Below are 18,484 nucleotides of genomic sequence, written 5' to 3'. Positions count from 1 at the left end.
CAGGGTTATTAGGCTTTATTGTTGCCGCCTCCACTTGTGCGGGGAGTGGGGACCGCGTCCGGCAGGGCTGGTGTGGTCTGCGTGCCTGGCGTGCGAGCTGCGTGCTTGAGTCTCTCCCGGGGCTCCCTGTGTGTGGACGCAGCGCCCCTGTCCCCAGCTTCCTGGCCAGGCCCTTGAGGCCTGGGAGAGCCTGGTTGAGGCCCCGGATGGGCACCGTCTCCTCGGTCCGTGACCCAGTGGAGCCCCAGGGGTCTGGGCTACACTGCTGGACCCCTCCAGGCTCGGGGGCTCCCTGCCCGTGGCTGACGTGGAGTTGCGTGTGGCAGCCGGACCAGGACCTGCTCGGGGTTGCCCGCCGTATCCACCACACTCAGGTGCAGGAGGCCCAGGAAGGCGTCCGGTGCGATGCTGGTCATGTGAAGCCTGTTTGCCCTGTAACCGAGAGGCAGGCGTGAGGGTGGGTGCAAAGGAAGGGGGGGGGGGCGGGGGGCACAACCGTCCTGGCCCACCCAGGCCTGCTGGAGCCCACCACAGCCCTTCAGGGCCCCCTGCCCCCAGGACCCGCTCTCCCCAGCCGTCTCCGGGGCACCTGAGAAAGAGGGCGCGCAGGCGGGGAGTGCTGAGGAAGGCTTCAGGACCCACGTGGCTGATGCGGTTGCCCTGCAGGTGCAGCTCCTCCAGGGCCTCAGGCAGGTCAGGGGGCACAAAGGACAGCTCGTTGTGGCTGAGGTCCAGCACCTGGGCAGACATGATGCCACGGCGGCCCCGGGCCTTGAGCCCCAAACCTCTCTGCCCGGGCACTCCACACCAGCCTGGGCCTCCTCCCCTCAACCCCCTCCGCGTTGCCAAATTCCCTCCAGCCCCGACAGAGGTACAGTGAGTTCCGTCTGGGGCAGGCTGGGCTCTAGGTGCTGGGGTCCCAGACAGACGGGGACCTGCCTGCTGCGGGAGAGATCGAAGCAGTCGTTCGCGAGGATGGCACTTCCCTCACCGGGCACCCTCCCGACACCGTCTACTGACCAACCGCTTTCTCCCTAACTAGTGCGTCGGTGCCACAGGCCCGGAGCTGTGTCGCTCTGTGCCCACCTCTCCAGCGCCTAGGACAGCGCCTGCACCCCCAGATGCTCTAAACTCTGTGGAAGCAGCCGCGTTCAGGAGGAACCAGGGGGGCCGTGTTCCCCGGGGAGGCGGAGGGGCTGGTTGCCGAGGACCAGGTGGCAGGGACGGCAGGGCCCAAGGCCCGGAGGCCGGCTCTGCCTCACGCACCCCGGGTCCGTCTGCCGGGCTCTCTTTGAGGCATCTCGCGGCCTTGTGGGAAGACGCCACAAGGCGTGGGGACGGAGGGGACGGAGGGGCGGTGGGGGCAGTGTGGCTGACCGGCCCGCGCCTGACCTGGAGGGCCTGGAGTTCGTGCCAGGTGCCGGGCCCGATGTCTCCGACCCGGAGCCGGTTGTGCGCCAGGCTGAGCTCCCGCAGTTGGTCCAGGCCGGCCAGCGGCTCCGGCTCGAGGGCCCGCAGCTGGTTGCGCTGCAGCCGCAGGGTGTGCAGGCCGCCGGGCAGGCCGCCGGGCAGCCGGGTCAGCAGGTTGCCGGCCAGGTCAAGGCTGCGCAGGGCACGCAGCGGGCGGAAGGCCCGGCGGTGCACGCGGGCGCTGACCAGGCGGTTGTAGGCCAGGTTGAGTTCGGCCAGGCCCGGTGTGCCAGCCAGGTCCCGGGCGCCCAGCGTGGTCACGTGGTTGTGGGGCAGCACCAGGGCCCGCAGGCGGCGGGGCAGCGCCAGGGGCACGCGGGCCAGCCCGTTGCCATAGAGATGCAGCGTGTGCAGGCCCCGCAGCGGCCGCAGCGCCCCTGCGGGCAGCCCCGTCGCCCCCAGCTGGTTGTGCTGCAGCAGGAGGTAGCGCAGGCCCCGCGCCCCGCGCAGCCGGGCCGCCTCCACCCTGCGGATGCGGTTGCGGCCCAGGTGCAGCAGGGCCAGGGTGCGGGGCAGGCCCGCGGGCACCGAGGCTAGCCGGTTGTGGGACAGGTCCAGGTACTCGAGGTGGTGCAGCTTGCTGGTGGGAGAGAGGGCTGGCGTGGGGCTGGGTGCTGAGCGGGGGGGGGGGGGGGGGGGGGGGGCGGGGGGGGTTGGGGAGTGCTCCCGCGATAGAAGCCGGAGACCCCCAACTTGGGGGTGGGCGAGTCGCGAGATCTGGGTGGGAGGGGCACCTGCGGAGATCAGGGCAGAGTCCGGCCCCGGGGCTGGATGTGGAGGTGACCAGGACAGAGTTCTGGGTGCGAGTCTGCACGCGGCGGTGCTGACGTTTGGATAATAGAACCCAGGCACAGAGGAGCTGGGAGCAAAAGGGTGGCTGCTAGGTGCTCCGATGAGCCTGGTGCACAGCAGGTGCTCAGCAAATGAGGCCTCGGTTTGGGGGTCATACCCCGGAGGGGGCTGGAGGGTTGCGGGGGGGTGGGGCTTGGACTCCGAACCTTCAACCCCTCCTGGCAGCACGAGGCTGCACCTGTGTCCTCCCCTGTCTCAGGCCCCACCTGAAGGTGGTGGCATCCAGGCCGCTGTCCGTCAGCTGGTTGTGCTGGAGGTAGAGCTCCCGCAGGTGTGTCTGGCGGCTCAGTGCCCCTCGGGGCACCTTGGAGATGAGGTTGTTCTGGGAAAGGAGGAGACAGTGAGACCAGGGGTCGGGGGACAGACAGCAGCAGGGAGCTATGGAAGGCTCTTGAGTAAGGGAGTAGCAGGGAGCTAGCTTTGGCAACGCGGGTCCGAGAGCGCGGGCGTGAGCGACCCGCGCCAGTGGGCAAGACTCGAAGATACTTGTGACTACTGGCATTCTCGGGGGGGGGGGGGGGCTCCCCCAGGAGAGAGGGAAAGGGGGCGGGCAGGGGGCTGGCAGGGTGGAGGAGGGGCACCTGCAGGTGGAGCCGCTCCAGCGAGGGTGGCAGACTGGGCGGCAAGTAGCTGAGCCGGTTGCTGGAGAGGCTGAGGATGACCACGGCTTCAGAGCCGTGGAAGGCGTCAGGGGGCAGGCCGGCGTTGCTCAGCTGGTTGTTGTGGAGGTACACGGACCTGAGGGGAGCCAGGCTCCGGCCACCAGCCTGCCCCCGGCCCTCCCACCGGCCCCCGCCCCCGCCCCCTGCACCCCAGCGCGGCCTCCAGTGTGAGGATGCGCACGCGTCCGCGCACTGTCTCCGCCTCGCGTCGCGGTTCTCCAGACGGCATCCAGGGTGTCCTGCCTCAGATCCCCGCCCCGCACCTCCCTCCCAGGGTAGGACTTTGCCCCTGCAGACCCTCAAGGGCAGGCTCATGATCCCCTCAGGCCTCCAGCGGTAGGGAGTGACCCCAGGCATATCTGAGGTCGGAGAGGTCCGGGCTGGGCCAGGGGCTACCTGAGCGCGGGCTTCTCCCCAAAGGTAAGCGGGAAGATCTCCGTCACTTGGTTGGCAGCCAGATCCGCAACTCGGAGGGAGCGGGGCAGAAACTGGGGGGCCACCGAGAGCTGTGGGGACGCGGCCATGCTTGGTCAGGGAGCCCTGCCCTCCACCCCACCCCCGCCGTACCCTCCGCGCCCTGCTGTATGTCCCTGCGGGCCAGGCCTCAGGGCCGGGGCAGGGGTCAGGTGGGGGTGCTCACCTTGTTGTGGGCCACGTAAATGTGCTGCAGCTGCGTGAGGGACTCAAAGGCCTCATCGGGCAGGCCTGGGAGCGGGATGGGCAGTGAGGGGACCCCCCCCCCCCCCGCCACGGCCCCGGGGCCCAGGGAGGGGGCAGTGGGGGAGTCTGTGCTCCCAGCTGCCCCAGGGCTCTTGGCTGGCGACTGGCAGGGGCTCCTCCAGGCACCCTCCCACACACCTCCCCACCCGTCCTCCAAAGCCACAGCCTGAGTTTCCATCCTGCTCAGCAAAGGGCAGTTCTGGGAACTACCGCAGAACTACCCACAGACCCAGCAGGGGAGGGAAGGGGCCGCCTCCAGAGGTCCCCTCACCCCTCACCCTCGGAAGAGATGAGATTGTTGTGGAGGTTGAGGGTCCGGAGGCTGCTGAGGCGTGACAGCTCATTGTAGGGGAGCTCCTGGAGCTGGTTGTTCTGGGGGGGAGGATTCACACCCCTGAGCCCTCCGCAAAGTGGCCGGAGCCCCGATTCCCAGCTCCCCATCGCCTTAAGCAAGTAAGCCTTGACACCCCTCACCCCCACACTTGATCCCCAAAGCCCCATTACCCTGCAACCAAAACAACCCTGTCACCACAAACAACCCTGTGATCGCCAAAATGTTGACCCCCCGACACCCCATCTGCCCCCATAATTGACCCCTGACACCCATCACCCTGACCCCAAACAACCCTATAAACCAAAAAGATGTCTGATATTCCATCACCCCCACACCTGACCCACATGCTCCATCACTCTGACCCCCCCCAAACCTGTAACTGCCAAGACATTGACATTGTAACACCTCCAAATGCTCAGCCCCTCCTAAAAGTTCCAGTGTCTGTCCCCCCCCACCTGCCCTCGCCTCCAATGCCCAGACCCCGACGCTCTCACCAGGCCAGCTTCCATCGCTGCCAAGACCTGCACGCCCAACGCCCCCATCACCCTATCACCCCGAAACCCGGCACTTGGCGTGCTCACCCCGGCCCCCGGGGGCCCCACCTGCAGGGAGAGGTGCTGAGCTGCCCGGGTGATGTTGTCCGGGAACACCTGAAGGTCCAGGCCATTGCAGTCCACTGTGTCTGCCCGGGGGCAGGAGCAGCGCAGGGGGCAGGCCCGGGGCGGGGGCTGCGAGCTCTCCCCCAGGTGGGGGAAGGCGGCGTCCTCCATGCCTGGGGTGGGTGGGGGACCGGGCAGCAGCAGGAGCAGCAGCAGCAGGCTCAGCCGCTGGGAGTAGAGGGACTGATGGGTCACGGTGGCCCCAGGCCCAGCACCAGGTCACCATGGCGACAGGAGCATCCCCGTGTGGGGCGGGGGGGGGGAGGGGGGAGCAGGCAGGCTCCCCTCCCTCCCCTGCCCTCCCGCCCCCACCCCACCTTACCATAGCCAGCCCCAGCTCTGCCGTCTCGCCTGAAATGCCGACCAGGGCTCCCTAATGGAAACCAGGCGGTCACCTCCTGGAGCCTCTTCCGTGGCCGCCACCGCCCCCCATCTCTTGGCACAGGCCACCCTCCACCCGGCTTGTTCTCCCAGGGGCTGGGGGGTGGGGGTGGGGAACTAGCCGGCCCACCCCCTTCCCCGCCCTGGGGAGGGTGGGAGGGCTGCCGGATGGGGTGGCGAGGACAGGCCAGCCCGTCCCCTCGGTCCCACCCCCACCAACCACCCCTGCTCAGCTTGCGTAACCTCGGCCAGCCTGGGCCGGGCCACAGGAGCATGGAATGCTTGGGGGAAAGCTAAGATTCGCCCTGTCTGGTATTTGGGCCAACCACAGAAATAGGGGTGGGGGCAGAGGAGCGGAAGATGCTTCAGGCCACAGGAGGGTCCCCAAGGAACTGGGGCTGGCAGCAAGGGGTCAGGGCAGGCCTGGGCTCAGCCTGCCAGCCCAGATGCCAGCCTGGGGGCTCTCAGCCAGGCCTGCCATTTGGGCCCCTCCTCCTCCTCCCTGAGTGGCCACAGCCGCAGCTGCCTGAAAGGAAATTACACGTATTGAAGCACGAGCCTGGTGGTTAAGGGTGGTTAAGGATATGCACTCAGCGCCAGCCTGCCTGGGCTTGAACCTGGGCTCTGGCACCTCTCTGGGCCTTGGTTTCCCACTCTGCAAAGTGGGGAGTGGTCGTCTCATCTCCCAGGAGTGGTATAAGGATTAAATGAGATAACGCATTTGAGGTGGGTGAGAAGGTTCCCGGCACATTCCTTGGCCTTTACACCAGAGCAGTAGCGTGGGGAGAAGAAGCCAACCTCTGCCCCAGATCCCATCTCCCAGGATGCACCACTTACCCGCAAGGTGTCTTCAGGCAAATCGTTTTCCTGCCCAAACTTCAGTTTTCCCACACATAGGACAGAGATGACAGAATACCCTTCCTTCCTCAAAGGCAAAACCAGATTTTGGACAGAAAATTCTAAGCACCACATCTGCCCCTTACAAGTGCTCAGCTCTTGGGGCGCCTGGGTGGCGCAGTCGGTTAAGCGTCCGACTTCAGCCAGGTCACGATCTCGCGGTCCGTGAGTTCGAGCCCCGCGTCAGGCTCTGGGCCGATGGCTTGGAGCCTGGAGCCTGTTTCCGATTCTGTGTCTCCCTCTCTCTCTGCCCCTCCCCCGTTCATGCTCTGTCTCTCTCTGTCCCAAAAATAAATAAAAAACATTAAAAAAAAAATTTAAAAAAAAAAAAAAAAAAAAAAAAAAACAAGTGCTCAGCTCAGAAGTGGCCGAGCCGATGGGCTGTGTGAAGGGCATGAAGGAGGTTGAAGGTTGGGGCGGGGGGAGGTTTCCCAGAAGCAGAGCTTGAGACAAGGATTGAGTGCATTTGTCTTGGGCAAAGAAGCTGTATGGGAGCAGGGAAATGACAGAGGGAAGGAAAGAAGTAGTCAATGACGAGTTGTCTCCGGGGTAATCAACTTGCCTAGAACTCGCCAGTTTCAGCACTCAAAACCCTGTGTCCCAGGAAACCCTTAGTCCTGGGCAAATTGGGGCGGTTTGTCATGCTTGTTATCAAACAAGTTCCCACCAGAGGCAGGTAGGGCTCGGTCCTGCTGGGGAGTGCTGGCAGATTTTGTAGGACACACGTCCTGCCTGAGGGGTGAGGGAGCTGGGTTATTGATTCTCCAACTCTCTCCCTCAGGCACTGGTTGAGGGCTGAGGCTGCAGGATCTGAGTTCCCTGGCACTTTGGGTAGAACAGGCCCCAGCCCTAAATAGATATAAATGCCTGATGGTGAGGCTTGGGGGCGCCTGGCAGGCTCCAGACATCACCTGCCAGGGAGAGTGGGAGGTTGAGCCACGGAGAGACGGCAGTACATCAGGGGAGTGGGAGGAAGGGACCAGGGTGGGGGAATGATGGACACAGAGGGTATCTGCATTAGTAATCCCCCTCCCACAAAGGAAGAAGCTTGGAGGTGATCATTTGCCCACATTTCCCAGGACGGCGTGCACTCATGACAGGAGACAAGATATCCCCAGCAGCAACATGGGCACACTCTGAGCTTCACTCCAACTGAAAAGTCTCAAGTTTCAATCTCATTGGACTAGCTTCGGTCACATGTCCGTCTGGAACCAGTCCCCGTGGCCAGAAGGATGGACGGCGCTGATTAGCTAGGAACCTAATCACTGCTCTTGTAAATGACCTGCTGGCCTTATCTCCCTGCGACAAACTCCATTTTCTCTACCTTGCACTGCCCTGCCCAGCCCTGCCCTGCCTTTCCTAGCCCTGCCCTGCCTGGTCCAGCCTTCCCCTACCCAACAGAGTTCTGCAGGGACAGCACTGGAGGACTATGGTCCACGAATATAGAGCCTGGCATAATCAGCCTTTATTACACCTTCATGGAATGCATGCGTGGAGGATAGTGTCTGTGTGTGTGGGAGAGGTTTGCATGGAGAGGCAGTGTTGGCTCTGATCTCAGAGTAGGGAGGACTGTAGGATCATGGGGACAAGGGACAGTTGCAGGAACACTGGGCAGCTAGGGCAGCAATCTGGTCTCATTTTGCTTGCTGGGGCGTATGGGGAGGAGGTGGGGGTTGATGTTAAAGAGAGCAAGAGGATGATGAGAAATGTAGTCTCCCAATTAGAAAAGGAAAGGGGAAAAAAACGGGGCGGGCACCTGGGTATCAGTTGGTTGAGCGTCCGACTCTTGATTTCAGCTCAGGTCAGGATCCCAGGGTTGTGGGATCAAGCCCCATGTCAGGCTCCACATTGAGTGTGGAGCCTGCTTGGGATTCTCTCTCTTTCTCTATGTCTTTCTTCCCTGCTCATGATCGCTCTTTCTCTTTCTCTTTCTCTCTCTCTCTCAAATAAAAAAAAAAAAAAGAAAGAAAGAAGGAAAGGAAAGGAGGGGCCTTAAATCAGTATGCACTAATGATCCCAAGGCGTGCCTTGGGCCTGCCCCTCATGCTCTGATGGCATTCAACCTCAAGACCCAGGCTAAGGCCACCTTCTCAATCAGCCTTCATCTGGCTAATTAGCCCTTCAAGATCTGAGCCAAATTCATAAAATCACTGATACTTATCTGGGCCTATGGCTGCCTAAGATAAAGTACCACATTTCCCAGCCTCCCTTGCAGCTGGGTACAATCATATGACTGTGTAAACAGAGGTGGTATGTGCCACTTTGAGGAAAAGGGAGTGCGTTTCTCCTCCCTACTGTTGGAATGTGGATGTGACGGCTGGAACTCCATCAGCCATCTTGGGCCATGATGTCAAGACCACTATTCTTGAATGGTGGAGGGACAAGATAGAAGCAACCTGGGTGTCATGTACAATGGAAGGCCATCCCTGCAATGATGAGTGTTTTGATCACCTCCTGCCCACCCTGTTGGTGAAGGAGGGGTCTGCTCTAAACGATACAAGATAGCCACGTGGGGGTGGCGCACGTGGGAGCCAAGTCAAGAAACAGGGTCAAAACAACTAGAACAGTCACCAAATTCGCGATTAAAATTAGCATAGTTATTTGAGTTGTGGCTTCCAAAGTTTAGAATGGAAATTGCTTATTCATAACACAACATGCTCAAATTAGCACAAATTTTGCAAATAATCACCAAGAAGCTGGGATACATTTTTTTTTAAGTTTATTTATTTTTGAGAGAGAGAGAGAGACAGAGACAGAGCGCGAGCAGGGGAGGGGCCGAGAGAGGGAGGGAGACACAGAATCCGAAGCGCGTTCCAGGCTCCGCACTGTCAGCACAGAGCCTGACGCGGGACTCGAACTCACCGACTGAGAGATCGTGACCTGAGCCGAAGTCAGACGCTTAACTGGCTGAGCCACCCAGGCGCCCCTGGGATAAATTTTTTAATAAAGAAAAAAATGAAAAAGCAGGCGCTGTGGCAGGCAGGCTTTGTAGTGACGAAAGGGGGAGGTGACCTCTGGTTCCCATGAGGGGGTGTGATTGGCATGTTTGGATGATTTCTCAGGCTGCCAGGGAGGTGACCCATTAGGCGGAGGACCCGATGGGGTGCAGGTGGTCTGGCTGATAGAGGAGGTAGCTGGGTGGGGAGCCTCTCCCTCCGGATGGAGGACATGTCTGACAAGAGCAGGGAAACTCCTGGTTGGGCCTTCGGGGCCCTGTGAGGCTCAGAGATAGGAGAGGAGTCACGGCGTCTCAGGCTTTTCAAGACCCCCGGCTCCAGCGGTCTCGAACGCGACGGAGAAACAGACGTCTCTCTTGGGTAAGCCACTGTTTCCCTTTTCCTCTCCTTCAAAAAAACAACATACTCTAAATCCTAATGGGGGCGCCCGGGTAGCTCAGTCGGTTAAGCCTCCTACTCTCGGTTTCGGCTCAGGTCTCGATCTCGTGGTTCGTGGATTCGAGCCCCATGTCGGGCTCCACACTGGTGGTGCAGAGCCTGCTTGGGATTCTCTGTCTCTGTCTCTCTCTCTCCTCCCTCTCACTGCCCCTTCCCTGCTCTCTCTCTCTCTTTTGAAAAATAAAATAAATAAAATCCTTAAAAAAATAAGTCCTAATGGATACGGAGGCTATCTACAGAATGAGAGTCGCAGCCAAGGTGTGGATGGCAACTGGGAGGCTCGGTTGGTTGAGCGTCCAGCTTTGGCTCCGGTCATTATCTCAAGGTTCGTGAGTTTGAGCCCCACGTCGGGCTCTCTGCTGTCAGCACAGAGCCCTCGTCGAATCCTCTGTCCCTCCCCACCTCTCTGCCCCTCCCCTGCTCACACACTCTCTCTCTCAAAAATGAATAAACATTTTTTAAAAAGGAAAGAAAACGAGCAGGGAGACCCAAGGGACACTGCTGAGGAAAGCTTGATGGCCGAGGGGTGGGCAGGAGACAGCCAGCAAAGATCATGGAGGGAGGAGGGTCCGGAAGAGAGGACGAACCTGGAAGTATCTGGTAAAACCGAAAACGTGCCTGCCGTGTACTTGTGATGATTAACCGTACAGGTCCAGTGAAAGGTTATACTATAAAGTGATACTGACCCATGGGCTGCACAGATTAAACCTGATTTCTGGGTGCATCTGTGACAGTGTTCCCAGAAGAGATTAGCGCTTGAATCTGTGAACTCAGTGAAGTAGATTGCCCTCCCCCAAATGGATGGGCATCATCCAGTCCATGGAGGGGCTGAACGGAACAGAAAGCAGAGAAAGGGAGGCCAGGGGCGCAGGAGTGCCAGAAGACCGGGCTCCAGAGGTTCCCAAATACACCGGCTTCCGCTGCTCGCCGGTGACAAAATCCAAAGGCAGGGAAACCAGTGGTGATGAAACAGGAAAGGAATTTCTGTCAGTGAGGCCAACACCGGGAAGACAGCGGACGAGCTCTCGCAGACTGTCTCCCAAGTGCCAAAAACACTTCCAGGTCGGTATAAGGAAGATGGGGGGCAAAGGTGGGTGGGTGCATGCAGATGAGCACTGAAGGTCAAATCGATCACGGCCTTGGCATCACTCTCGACTTAAAAAAACCAAAGTTTATTTATTTTTGAGAGAGGAGCAGGGGAGGGGCAGAGAGAGAGGGGGACAGAGGATCTGACATGGGCTCTGCGCTGACAGCAGAGAGCCTGACATAGGGTTTGAACTCATGAACCGTGAGATCATGACCCGAAGCCAAATTCAGAGGCTTAACTGAGCCACCCAAGTGCCCCTAAATCTTTCTATAGATTAATAGGTGTAGATATAGGTATAGATAGATCAATCAATACATAGAGATAGAAATCTATGTCTATAAATAGATTGAAAGAGGAAGATATATATATAAAATGATATATACATATGTACATACAAAAGGATATATATATATATATATATATATATATATAAAGAATAAAGGATAAACATATACATGATAAGACAGATATAGATGATTTAGATATGGATACCTTACTGGTTCTGTTTCACATGTGCATATATAAAAAGATATATATACACATATCTATCTATATATAAAGGATATATGTACATGATAAGATATATCACATACAGATACACATATATGTAGATACATTCGTTATTGGTTCGGTTTCCCGTGGGTATTAGATGGGCAGGCAAGATCATTCTGTGTAACAAGCAGCCCCAAGGGTCAGCAACTAACCCCAGAGTTGGTCATCCACACAATATGATCTCAACGGATCAGCAGGGTCACTCTGAGCCACACAGTCACTCAGGGATCCAGTCCACCAGAAGCCGCACCGTCTTGAACAGCAGCCCCCACACTTGCTGGCTCTGTGGAAAAGAGAGGACTCCCAAGTCAGCTTTTCAGGGTTTCCACCCAGAAGTACCTCCTGCTTGCATTTCACTGGCCAGGATTAGTCATGTGGTCCTGCCTGACTGCAAGGGACAGAGAAGGTGGGGGTCGGGTAGGGGCTTGGGAGGAGCAAGGGGACTATTTGGAGTATTACTCTCTCTGCAACACCCAAGGACCAGAAATCTGCTCTGGAAAACCTCTTACACAGCCGGTAACAGATACATACAAGAGCTCCCTGGAGGCTCGTTTATTACAGTGAAAATTCTCCGCCGTGTGGGATCACACACGGCTGGTGATTGTAATTCACGTCACTTCCTCGGAGGGCCCCTCACCAGAACCCCCAATCAGAAGCAAGATTTTTTGTCTCTCTCTCTCTCCTCTTCCCTGCCTTACTTTTCTTCCTGGCATTTCTCACATCCTGACTTACATATCTGCCCACCGTCCACTGTCCTCCCCCGCTGTGGAGGTGGGCACTTGGCCATAGTCACCTCTGTCCCTCAGCACCTAGAGCAGTGTCAAATACAAACCAGGTGAGTGGTGAACATATGTCGTGCGAACAAGTGAAAAATAATCTCCTAAGAGAGGAATAAACAAACCAAACATGTTCCTGTTAAAATAATAGAGAACCAAGGGCACCTGGGTGGCTCAGTCTGACTTCGGCTCGGATTGTGATCTCGCAGTCCGTGGGTTCAAGCCCCATGTCGGGCTCTGTGATGACAGCTTGGAGCCTGGAGCCTGCTTCGGATTCCGTGTCTCCCTCTCTCTCTCTCTCCCTCCCTCAAAAATAAATAAACATTAAAAAACAAATAGAGAATCAGATCTAGGACACACAAGGGACTCACTCTATATACGTAATGTATCAGCTTCCTGGAACGGTCGTACCGATGCTCACAAACAAGGTAGCTTAGAACAGCAGGCATTTATTCATTTCAGAAGTCCAGATTATTTATTTGGACCTGTGGAGAGGGCCTGGAAGTCCCAAGTCAAGGTGTTGGCAGAGCTGTTCCTTCTGGAGTTTCCTTCCTTGTACCTCTTCCAGCTTCTGGTGGTTGCTGGCAATCTTTGACGTTCTTGGGCCTGTGGCTGTGTCAGGACCATCTCTGCCTCGGTTTCCATGTGGACTTTTCCTCCATGAGAGTGTCTGTGTTCCTCCTCCTCTCTTTTAGAAGGACACTGGCCGTGGGCTTTAGGGCCCAGTTGGTTAATCCAGGATAATCCCATTTCAAGATCTTTTACTTAATTATGTCTTTTTTTTTTCCCCCAAATAAGGTCATATTTGCATGTTCTAAGGGTTAGGACACCAGGATACCCTTTTGTGGGTCACTGTTCAAACCATTACATGGATTAATGTGGGTAGGGCTAACCTCGTGAGGAGAAAAAGGGTACAGAGCGAGGCTGACAGTTTTGATCATTTTCATAAAGTGAAAAAGATATTGGGGTCCCTAGGTGGCTCGCATTTTTTTTTTAGAAGCTGAGATATAATTGAGATACAACGTGAGTTTTAGGTGCACAGTACTTCATTTTGTTTATTACGTGAGTTTATTACTCATTTATTTATCACGTGTTGATGGACTTTTACTCGTTTCCCGCTTTGGGCGATTAACAAATAACACGGCCACGACCAGTCCTGAGCGAGTCTTTGAGGACACATGTCTTTTTTATTTTTTTCAATGTTTTTTTTTTTTTTTTTTTTTTTTTTATTTTTGGGACAGAGAGACACAGAGCATGAACGGGGGAGGGGCAGAGAGAGAGGGAGACACAGAATCAGAAACAGGCTCCAGGCTCCGAGCTGTCAGCACAGAGCCCGACGCGGGGCTCGAACTCACAGACGCGAGATCGTGACCTGGCTGAAGTCGGCCGCTTAACCGACTGCGCCACCCAGGCGCCCCACACATGTCTTTTTTAAAAGTTCTCCTGATGGGGCGTCTGGGTGGCTCAGTCGGTTGAGCGTCCGACTTCGGCTCAGGTCACGATCTCGCGGTCCGTGAGTTCGAGCCCCGCGTCGGGCTCTGGGCTGATGGCTCAGAGCCTGGAGCCTGCTTCCGATTCTGTGTCTTCCTCTCTCTCTGACCCTCCCCCGTTCATGCTCTGTCTCTGTCTCAAAAGTAAAATAAACGAGGGGCGCCTGGGTGGCGCAGTCGGTTAAGCGTCCGACTTCAGCCAGGTCACGATCTCGCGGTCCGTGAGTTCGAGCCCCGCGTCAGGCTCTGGGCTGATGGCTCAGAGCCTGGAGCCTGTTTCCACTTCTGTGTCTCCCTCTGTCTCTGCCCCTCCCCCGTTCATGCTCTGTCTCTCTCTGTCCCAAAAATAAATTAAAAACGTTGAAAAAAAAAAATTTAAAAAAAAAATAAAATGAAATAAAGGGGGCCGCCTGGGTGGCGCAGTTGGTTAAGCGTCCGACTTCAGCCAGGTCACGATCTCGTGGTCCGTGAGTTCGAGCCCCGCGTCAGGCTCTGGGCTGATGGCTCGGAGCCTGGAGCCTGTTTCCGATTCTGTGTCTCCCTCTCTCTCTGCCCCTCCCCTGTTCATGCTCTGTCTCTCTCTGTCCCAAAAATAAAATAAAAAATGTTGAAAAAAAAATTTAAAAAAAAAAAAAGTAAAATAAACGTTAAAAAAAATTTTTTTTAAAAAGTTCTCCTGGGTAGGGGTGCCTGGCCGGTTCGGTCGGTGGAGCATGTGAGTCTTGATCTCGGGGTTGTGGGCTCAAGCCCCACATTGCCTGTGGAGATTATGTAAAAAAAAAAAAAAAAAAAAAAATCCAAAAAAAAAGACGTTCTCGGGTGAATACATCGGAGTGAAATGCGCTGAATCACACAGTAAGTGCACATTTCACTTTTTATGAGACTGCCAAACTGCCTTCCAACGTGGTTGTGTCATTTTGCACCCCCACTGGCGGCTGTGAGAGTTATGGTTCCTCCGAGCCCTTGTCAACACTTGTGGTCAGTCTTTCATTTTAGCCATTTTGGTGGGTATGTCCTGCTATATTATTGTGACTCTATTTGTAGTTCTTTGACGACTAATAATGTTGAACATCTTTTCACGTGCTCACGGCCCATTCTATGTCTCCTCCGTGTTGAATTTAAGACTGTATAAAGGTAATACCTATTTAAAATAAGGGAGGGGGCGCCTGGGTGGCTCAGTCAGTTAAGCGTCTGACTTCGGCTCAGGTCATGATCTCATGGTTTGTGGGTTCAAGCCTCGTGTCAAGTTCTGTGCTGACTGCGTGGAATCTGCTTGGGATTCTCTCTCTCCCTCTCTCTCTGCCCCTCCCCACCTTACACATGGGCACTCTCTCTCCCTCTCGAAATAAATAAACTTAAAAAAAAAGGAGGGGCACCTGGTTGGCTCAGTCACTTAAGCGTCCGACTTGGGCTCAGGTCAGGATCTCACGGTTCGTGAGTTCGAGCCCCACGTCGGGCTCTGTGCTGTCAGCTCAGAGCCTGGAACCTGCTTTGGATTCTGTGTCCCCCTCTCTCTGCCCCTTGCCTGTTCACACTATGTCTCTGTCTCTCTCTTTCAAAAGTGAATAAACATTTAAAAAAATGTCAATGATAACACCCATTAGGATGGCTTCTATTAAAAAAAAAAAAAAAAGATGACCAGGGCACCTGGTGGCTCAGTCGGTTAAGTGTCAGACTCTTGGTTTCAGCTCAGGTCATGATCTCGCAGTTTGTGAGTTTGAGCCTGCACGGAGCTCTGCACTGACAGCACGGAGCCTGCTTGAGATTCTCTGTCTCCCTCTCTCTGACCCTCCCTACGTGTTCTCTATCTCTTTCTCTCAAAATAAATAAATAAATATTTTTTTTAAAAAAACGCAGAAGATAACAAATATTGGCAAGGATGTAGAGTAACTGAAACCTACCTCTTCTTCTTTTTTTTTTAAACATTTTTATTTATTTCTGAGAGACAGAGACAGAATGTGAGTGGGGGAGGGGCAGAGAGCAAGAGGGAGACACAGAATCCGAAGCAGGCTCCAGGCTCTGAGCTGGCAGCACAGAGCCCGACGCGGGGCTCGAACCCGCGAACCGCGAGATCATGGCCTGAGCCGAGGTCAGAGGCCCAACCAACTGAGCCACCCAGGCGCCCCTGAAACCTACTTCTTATCTCTACCCCGACACCCGGTCCTTGAACATGACCCATGGGCCCCGAATACAGCCGCTTTTCTCCATCTTCACTGCCATTACTCGAATCTGAGCCACCATAACCTCTCCCTCTGGCCTCCCTGAGGCCATTCTTGCCCCACCACCCCTCTTCCCCTCAACATCCTCCACACAGAAGCCGAATGAACTTTTGAAGAGTCTTCTCTTCAGAAACCTTGGTATTTTGAAATAATTTTCCATTTACAGAAGATTTGTGCTATGGACTAAATGTATGTGCCTTGCCTAAAGGCATATGTTGAAATCCAGCCCCGATGGGATGGTACTGGAAGGTGGGACCTTTGGGGGTGGTTATGTCATGAGGATGGAGAGACTTCATGAATGGGATTAGCGCCCTATAAAGGAGCCAGTGTTCGTGTGCCTTTGCTCTCTCCTCTTTCTCGCTGTTTCTCTCAGTCATGGGAGGATATAGCAAGGATATACAATCCAGGATTGGCTATGCCAGTGCCTTGATCTTAGACTTGTCCCAGCCTCCAGAACTATGGGAAATCAAATTTGGTTGTAAACCCTACCCAGTCTACAGGAGTTCTAATATGGCAGCTCAATGAGTTAAGATAATTTGCAAGGAGGCACAGAAGGCTCTTGTCTACCCGTTACCCACTGGCCCGAATGTGAACATCTTGCATAACCACGGTACAGTTGTCACAACTAAGAGGTTAGCTAACCTTGGCACAAGACTGTTCACTAAACTACAGGCTTAATATGAGTGACACCAGTTTCCTCTCTGATGTCCTTTTCCTTTCTGGTCCAGGGTCCCATCCAGGACACCACATTTCATGTATTTATCACGTCTCCTAAGACTTCTCTAAGTCGTGCCAGTTTCTTGGTCAGGCTTCGTTTCTCGTGATCCTGACGTTTTTGAAGTATCCTAGTCAGGTCTTTGTAGACTGTCGCTCAAGTTGGGACAAACATCTGATGGTTTCTCACAACCAGATTGAGTTTGGGGGTTTAAGTGATGATATTGAGGAGGCGATGTGTCCTCCTCATCATATCATATCAAGGGTCCGGGCACATGCCTCATCGCTATGATGACAATGTTGATTACCTGGTTGAGGTAATGTCTGCCAGATTTCTCCACTGTCAAGTTAGTTGCTTCCCTTCCCATAACTTTATTCCTTAGAAGCAAGTCACTAAATCCAGCCCGCACCCAACAAGGTGGAGAATTAAGCTCCACCTCCCAGAAGGAGGCATATCAAACAATCTGTGGACATACATTTAAAAAAACCGAGTAGTTAATAAATATTTTGGGAGAGATTCTTTTAGGGTTTTAGCACTCATTGGTAGATCTCGCCTGCTGCAAATTGTAATTGTGGTGTTTGCCTGATGATAATTTCCTACTTCCCTCATTCTTTCTACACTTATTTTTTTTTTAATTTTTTTTCAACGTTTTTTATTTATTTTTGGGACAGAGAGAGACAGAGCATGAACGGGGGAGGGGCAGAGAGAGAGGGAGACACAGAATCGGAAACAGGCTCCAGGCTCCGAGCCATCAGCCCAGAGCCTGACGCGGGGCTCGAACTCACGGACCGCGAGATCGTGACCTGGCTGAAGTCGGACGCTTAACCGACTGCGCCACCCAGGCGCCCCCTTTCTACACTTATTAATTGAACACCTTCTATATGGAAGAGTGGTCTCTTCCCCCCCTGCCCATTTTTTATTCAATCATTTATTTACACCAGTATGAACTCATGGGTATTTATTTAATTCTTTGGATTACAATGATTACTTCTTTGTTTGTTTATTTATTAATTAAAGTAATCTCTCCGCCCAGTGTGGGATTTTAACTCAAGGCCTGGAGATCAGAAGTCGCACGCTCTACCCACTGAGACAGCCAGGTGCTCCATGGATCATAATGATCTTTTAAATCTCTTATCAGATTCCATCATCTTCTACTAAAAATCTTCCAGAGGCTCCACTTTATGCTTAACAGTAAAATCCAACTATCTTGCTCACCCGACACTCCCTGCCCACTTCCCGGTCCTTGTCTGTTTGACTTGCTTACTTTCTTCCTTGCTTATTCCTGCTTTGGCCCAACTGGACTTTTTGGGGGTCTTTCAGTCATGTCACCCTCATCCCTCTGAAGGCTTTGTCTTTATTGCAATATTCCTCCTCCTCACCTGCATGGGGACCTCTCTCTAACTGGCCTGAGCAGCCTTCTTCCTTCTCTTTGATTTCTAATCCTACCTGGAATTAGGTAACTGAAATCTATTTCTTTATCATCTGTCTTGTTCACTGCTGTACCCCTAGAACCTAGAACATAGTAGGTGCTCAAGAAATATTTGCTGCATAAATGAATGCACGGAATGCATTCAAGAGGCTGGGAGAGTACAAAGAACAAGATCCATTCACTCCCTCTCTGATTACAGCCATCATTGAGGCATATGCGTGCCAGGTACTCAGGAGCACTACACGGTAAGCCTCAGTTTCACCCTGTGTAAAATGGACGTAATAAAAGGACCTATCTAGGGGCGCCTGGGTGGCTCAGTCAGTTGAGCGTTTCACTTCAGCTCAGGTCATGATCTTGCTCACGGGTTCGAACCCTGAGTCCGGCTCTGTGCTGATGGCTCAGAGCCTGGAGCCTGCTCCGGATTCTGTGTCTCCCTCTCTCTCTGCCCTTCCCCCTGCTCACGTCCTGTCTTTTTCTCACAAAATTTAAAAAAAACAAAAAAACAAAAAAACATTAAAAAAATCTTTTTAAAAAGGACCTATCTACAAAACTGTTGTGAAGATTAGATGAGCTAACACATATGAAAATGATACTCAGCAGGCATTCAACAATTATTAGTATTGCTATCTGTAAAATGGGCACAACAGCGACTTACTACGTAGAATTGTTTGTAAGCTCAGAACCGTGTCTTGCACACGTGAAGTGCTATATAAGCGATAGATTCTACCAATATCGTCATCGTCATCCCACCAGGCCGTCCCTACTTTCGACGAAAGATGTTTTTAATCGAATCTCATTTTTTTTTTTTTTTTTTTTTGCAAATCCCTTTCTTCGGCCTGCCCTGGT

At 54.3% G+C, this 18,484-nt stretch overlaps 1 protein-coding gene across 4 annotated transcripts; it reads right to left on the bottom strand.

Moving 5' to 3' along the window:
- On the bottom strand, positions 1 to 5,247 carry PODNL1 (podocan like 1). 4 transcript variants are annotated; one of them, XM_058727795.1, is made up of 10 exons: positions 5,020 to 5,247; positions 4,641 to 4,865; positions 3,983 to 4,076; positions 3,625 to 3,689; positions 3,381 to 3,490; positions 2,904 to 2,973; positions 2,529 to 2,644; positions 1,393 to 2,050; positions 590 to 738; positions 1 to 432 (listed from the first exon to the last, which is right to left on the bottom strand). In XM_058727795.1, the coding sequence occupies exons 1-10, from the start codon at positions 5,020 to 5,022 to the stop codon at positions 258 to 260; spliced, it is 1,665 nt and encodes a 554-aa protein (XP_058583778.1). In that variant the 5' UTR covers positions 5,023 to 5,247; the 3' UTR covers positions 1 to 257. The 4 variants fall into 4 exon arrangements, with proteins under 4 accessions (XP_058583778.1, XP_058583777.1, XP_058583779.1 ...); XM_058727794.1 differs by having other exon boundaries at positions 2,904 to 3,060; positions 5,020 to 5,246; XM_058727796.1 differs by lacking the exon at positions 3,625 to 3,689 and having other exon boundaries at positions 2,904 to 3,035.
- Between the last annotated feature and the right edge of the window lie 13,237 nt (positions 5,248 to 18,484).

This window comes from Neofelis nebulosa, chromosome 4 (assembly GCF_028018385.1).
Source record: "Neofelis nebulosa isolate mNeoNeb1 chromosome 4, mNeoNeb1.pri, whole genome shotgun sequence".
In the NCBI taxonomy this organism is placed as follows: domain Eukaryota; kingdom Metazoa; phylum Chordata; class Mammalia; order Carnivora; family Felidae; genus Neofelis; species Neofelis nebulosa.
The sequence above is the reverse complement of the archived record's forward strand: the minus strand, read 5'-3'. Positions and strand labels throughout refer to the sequence as shown.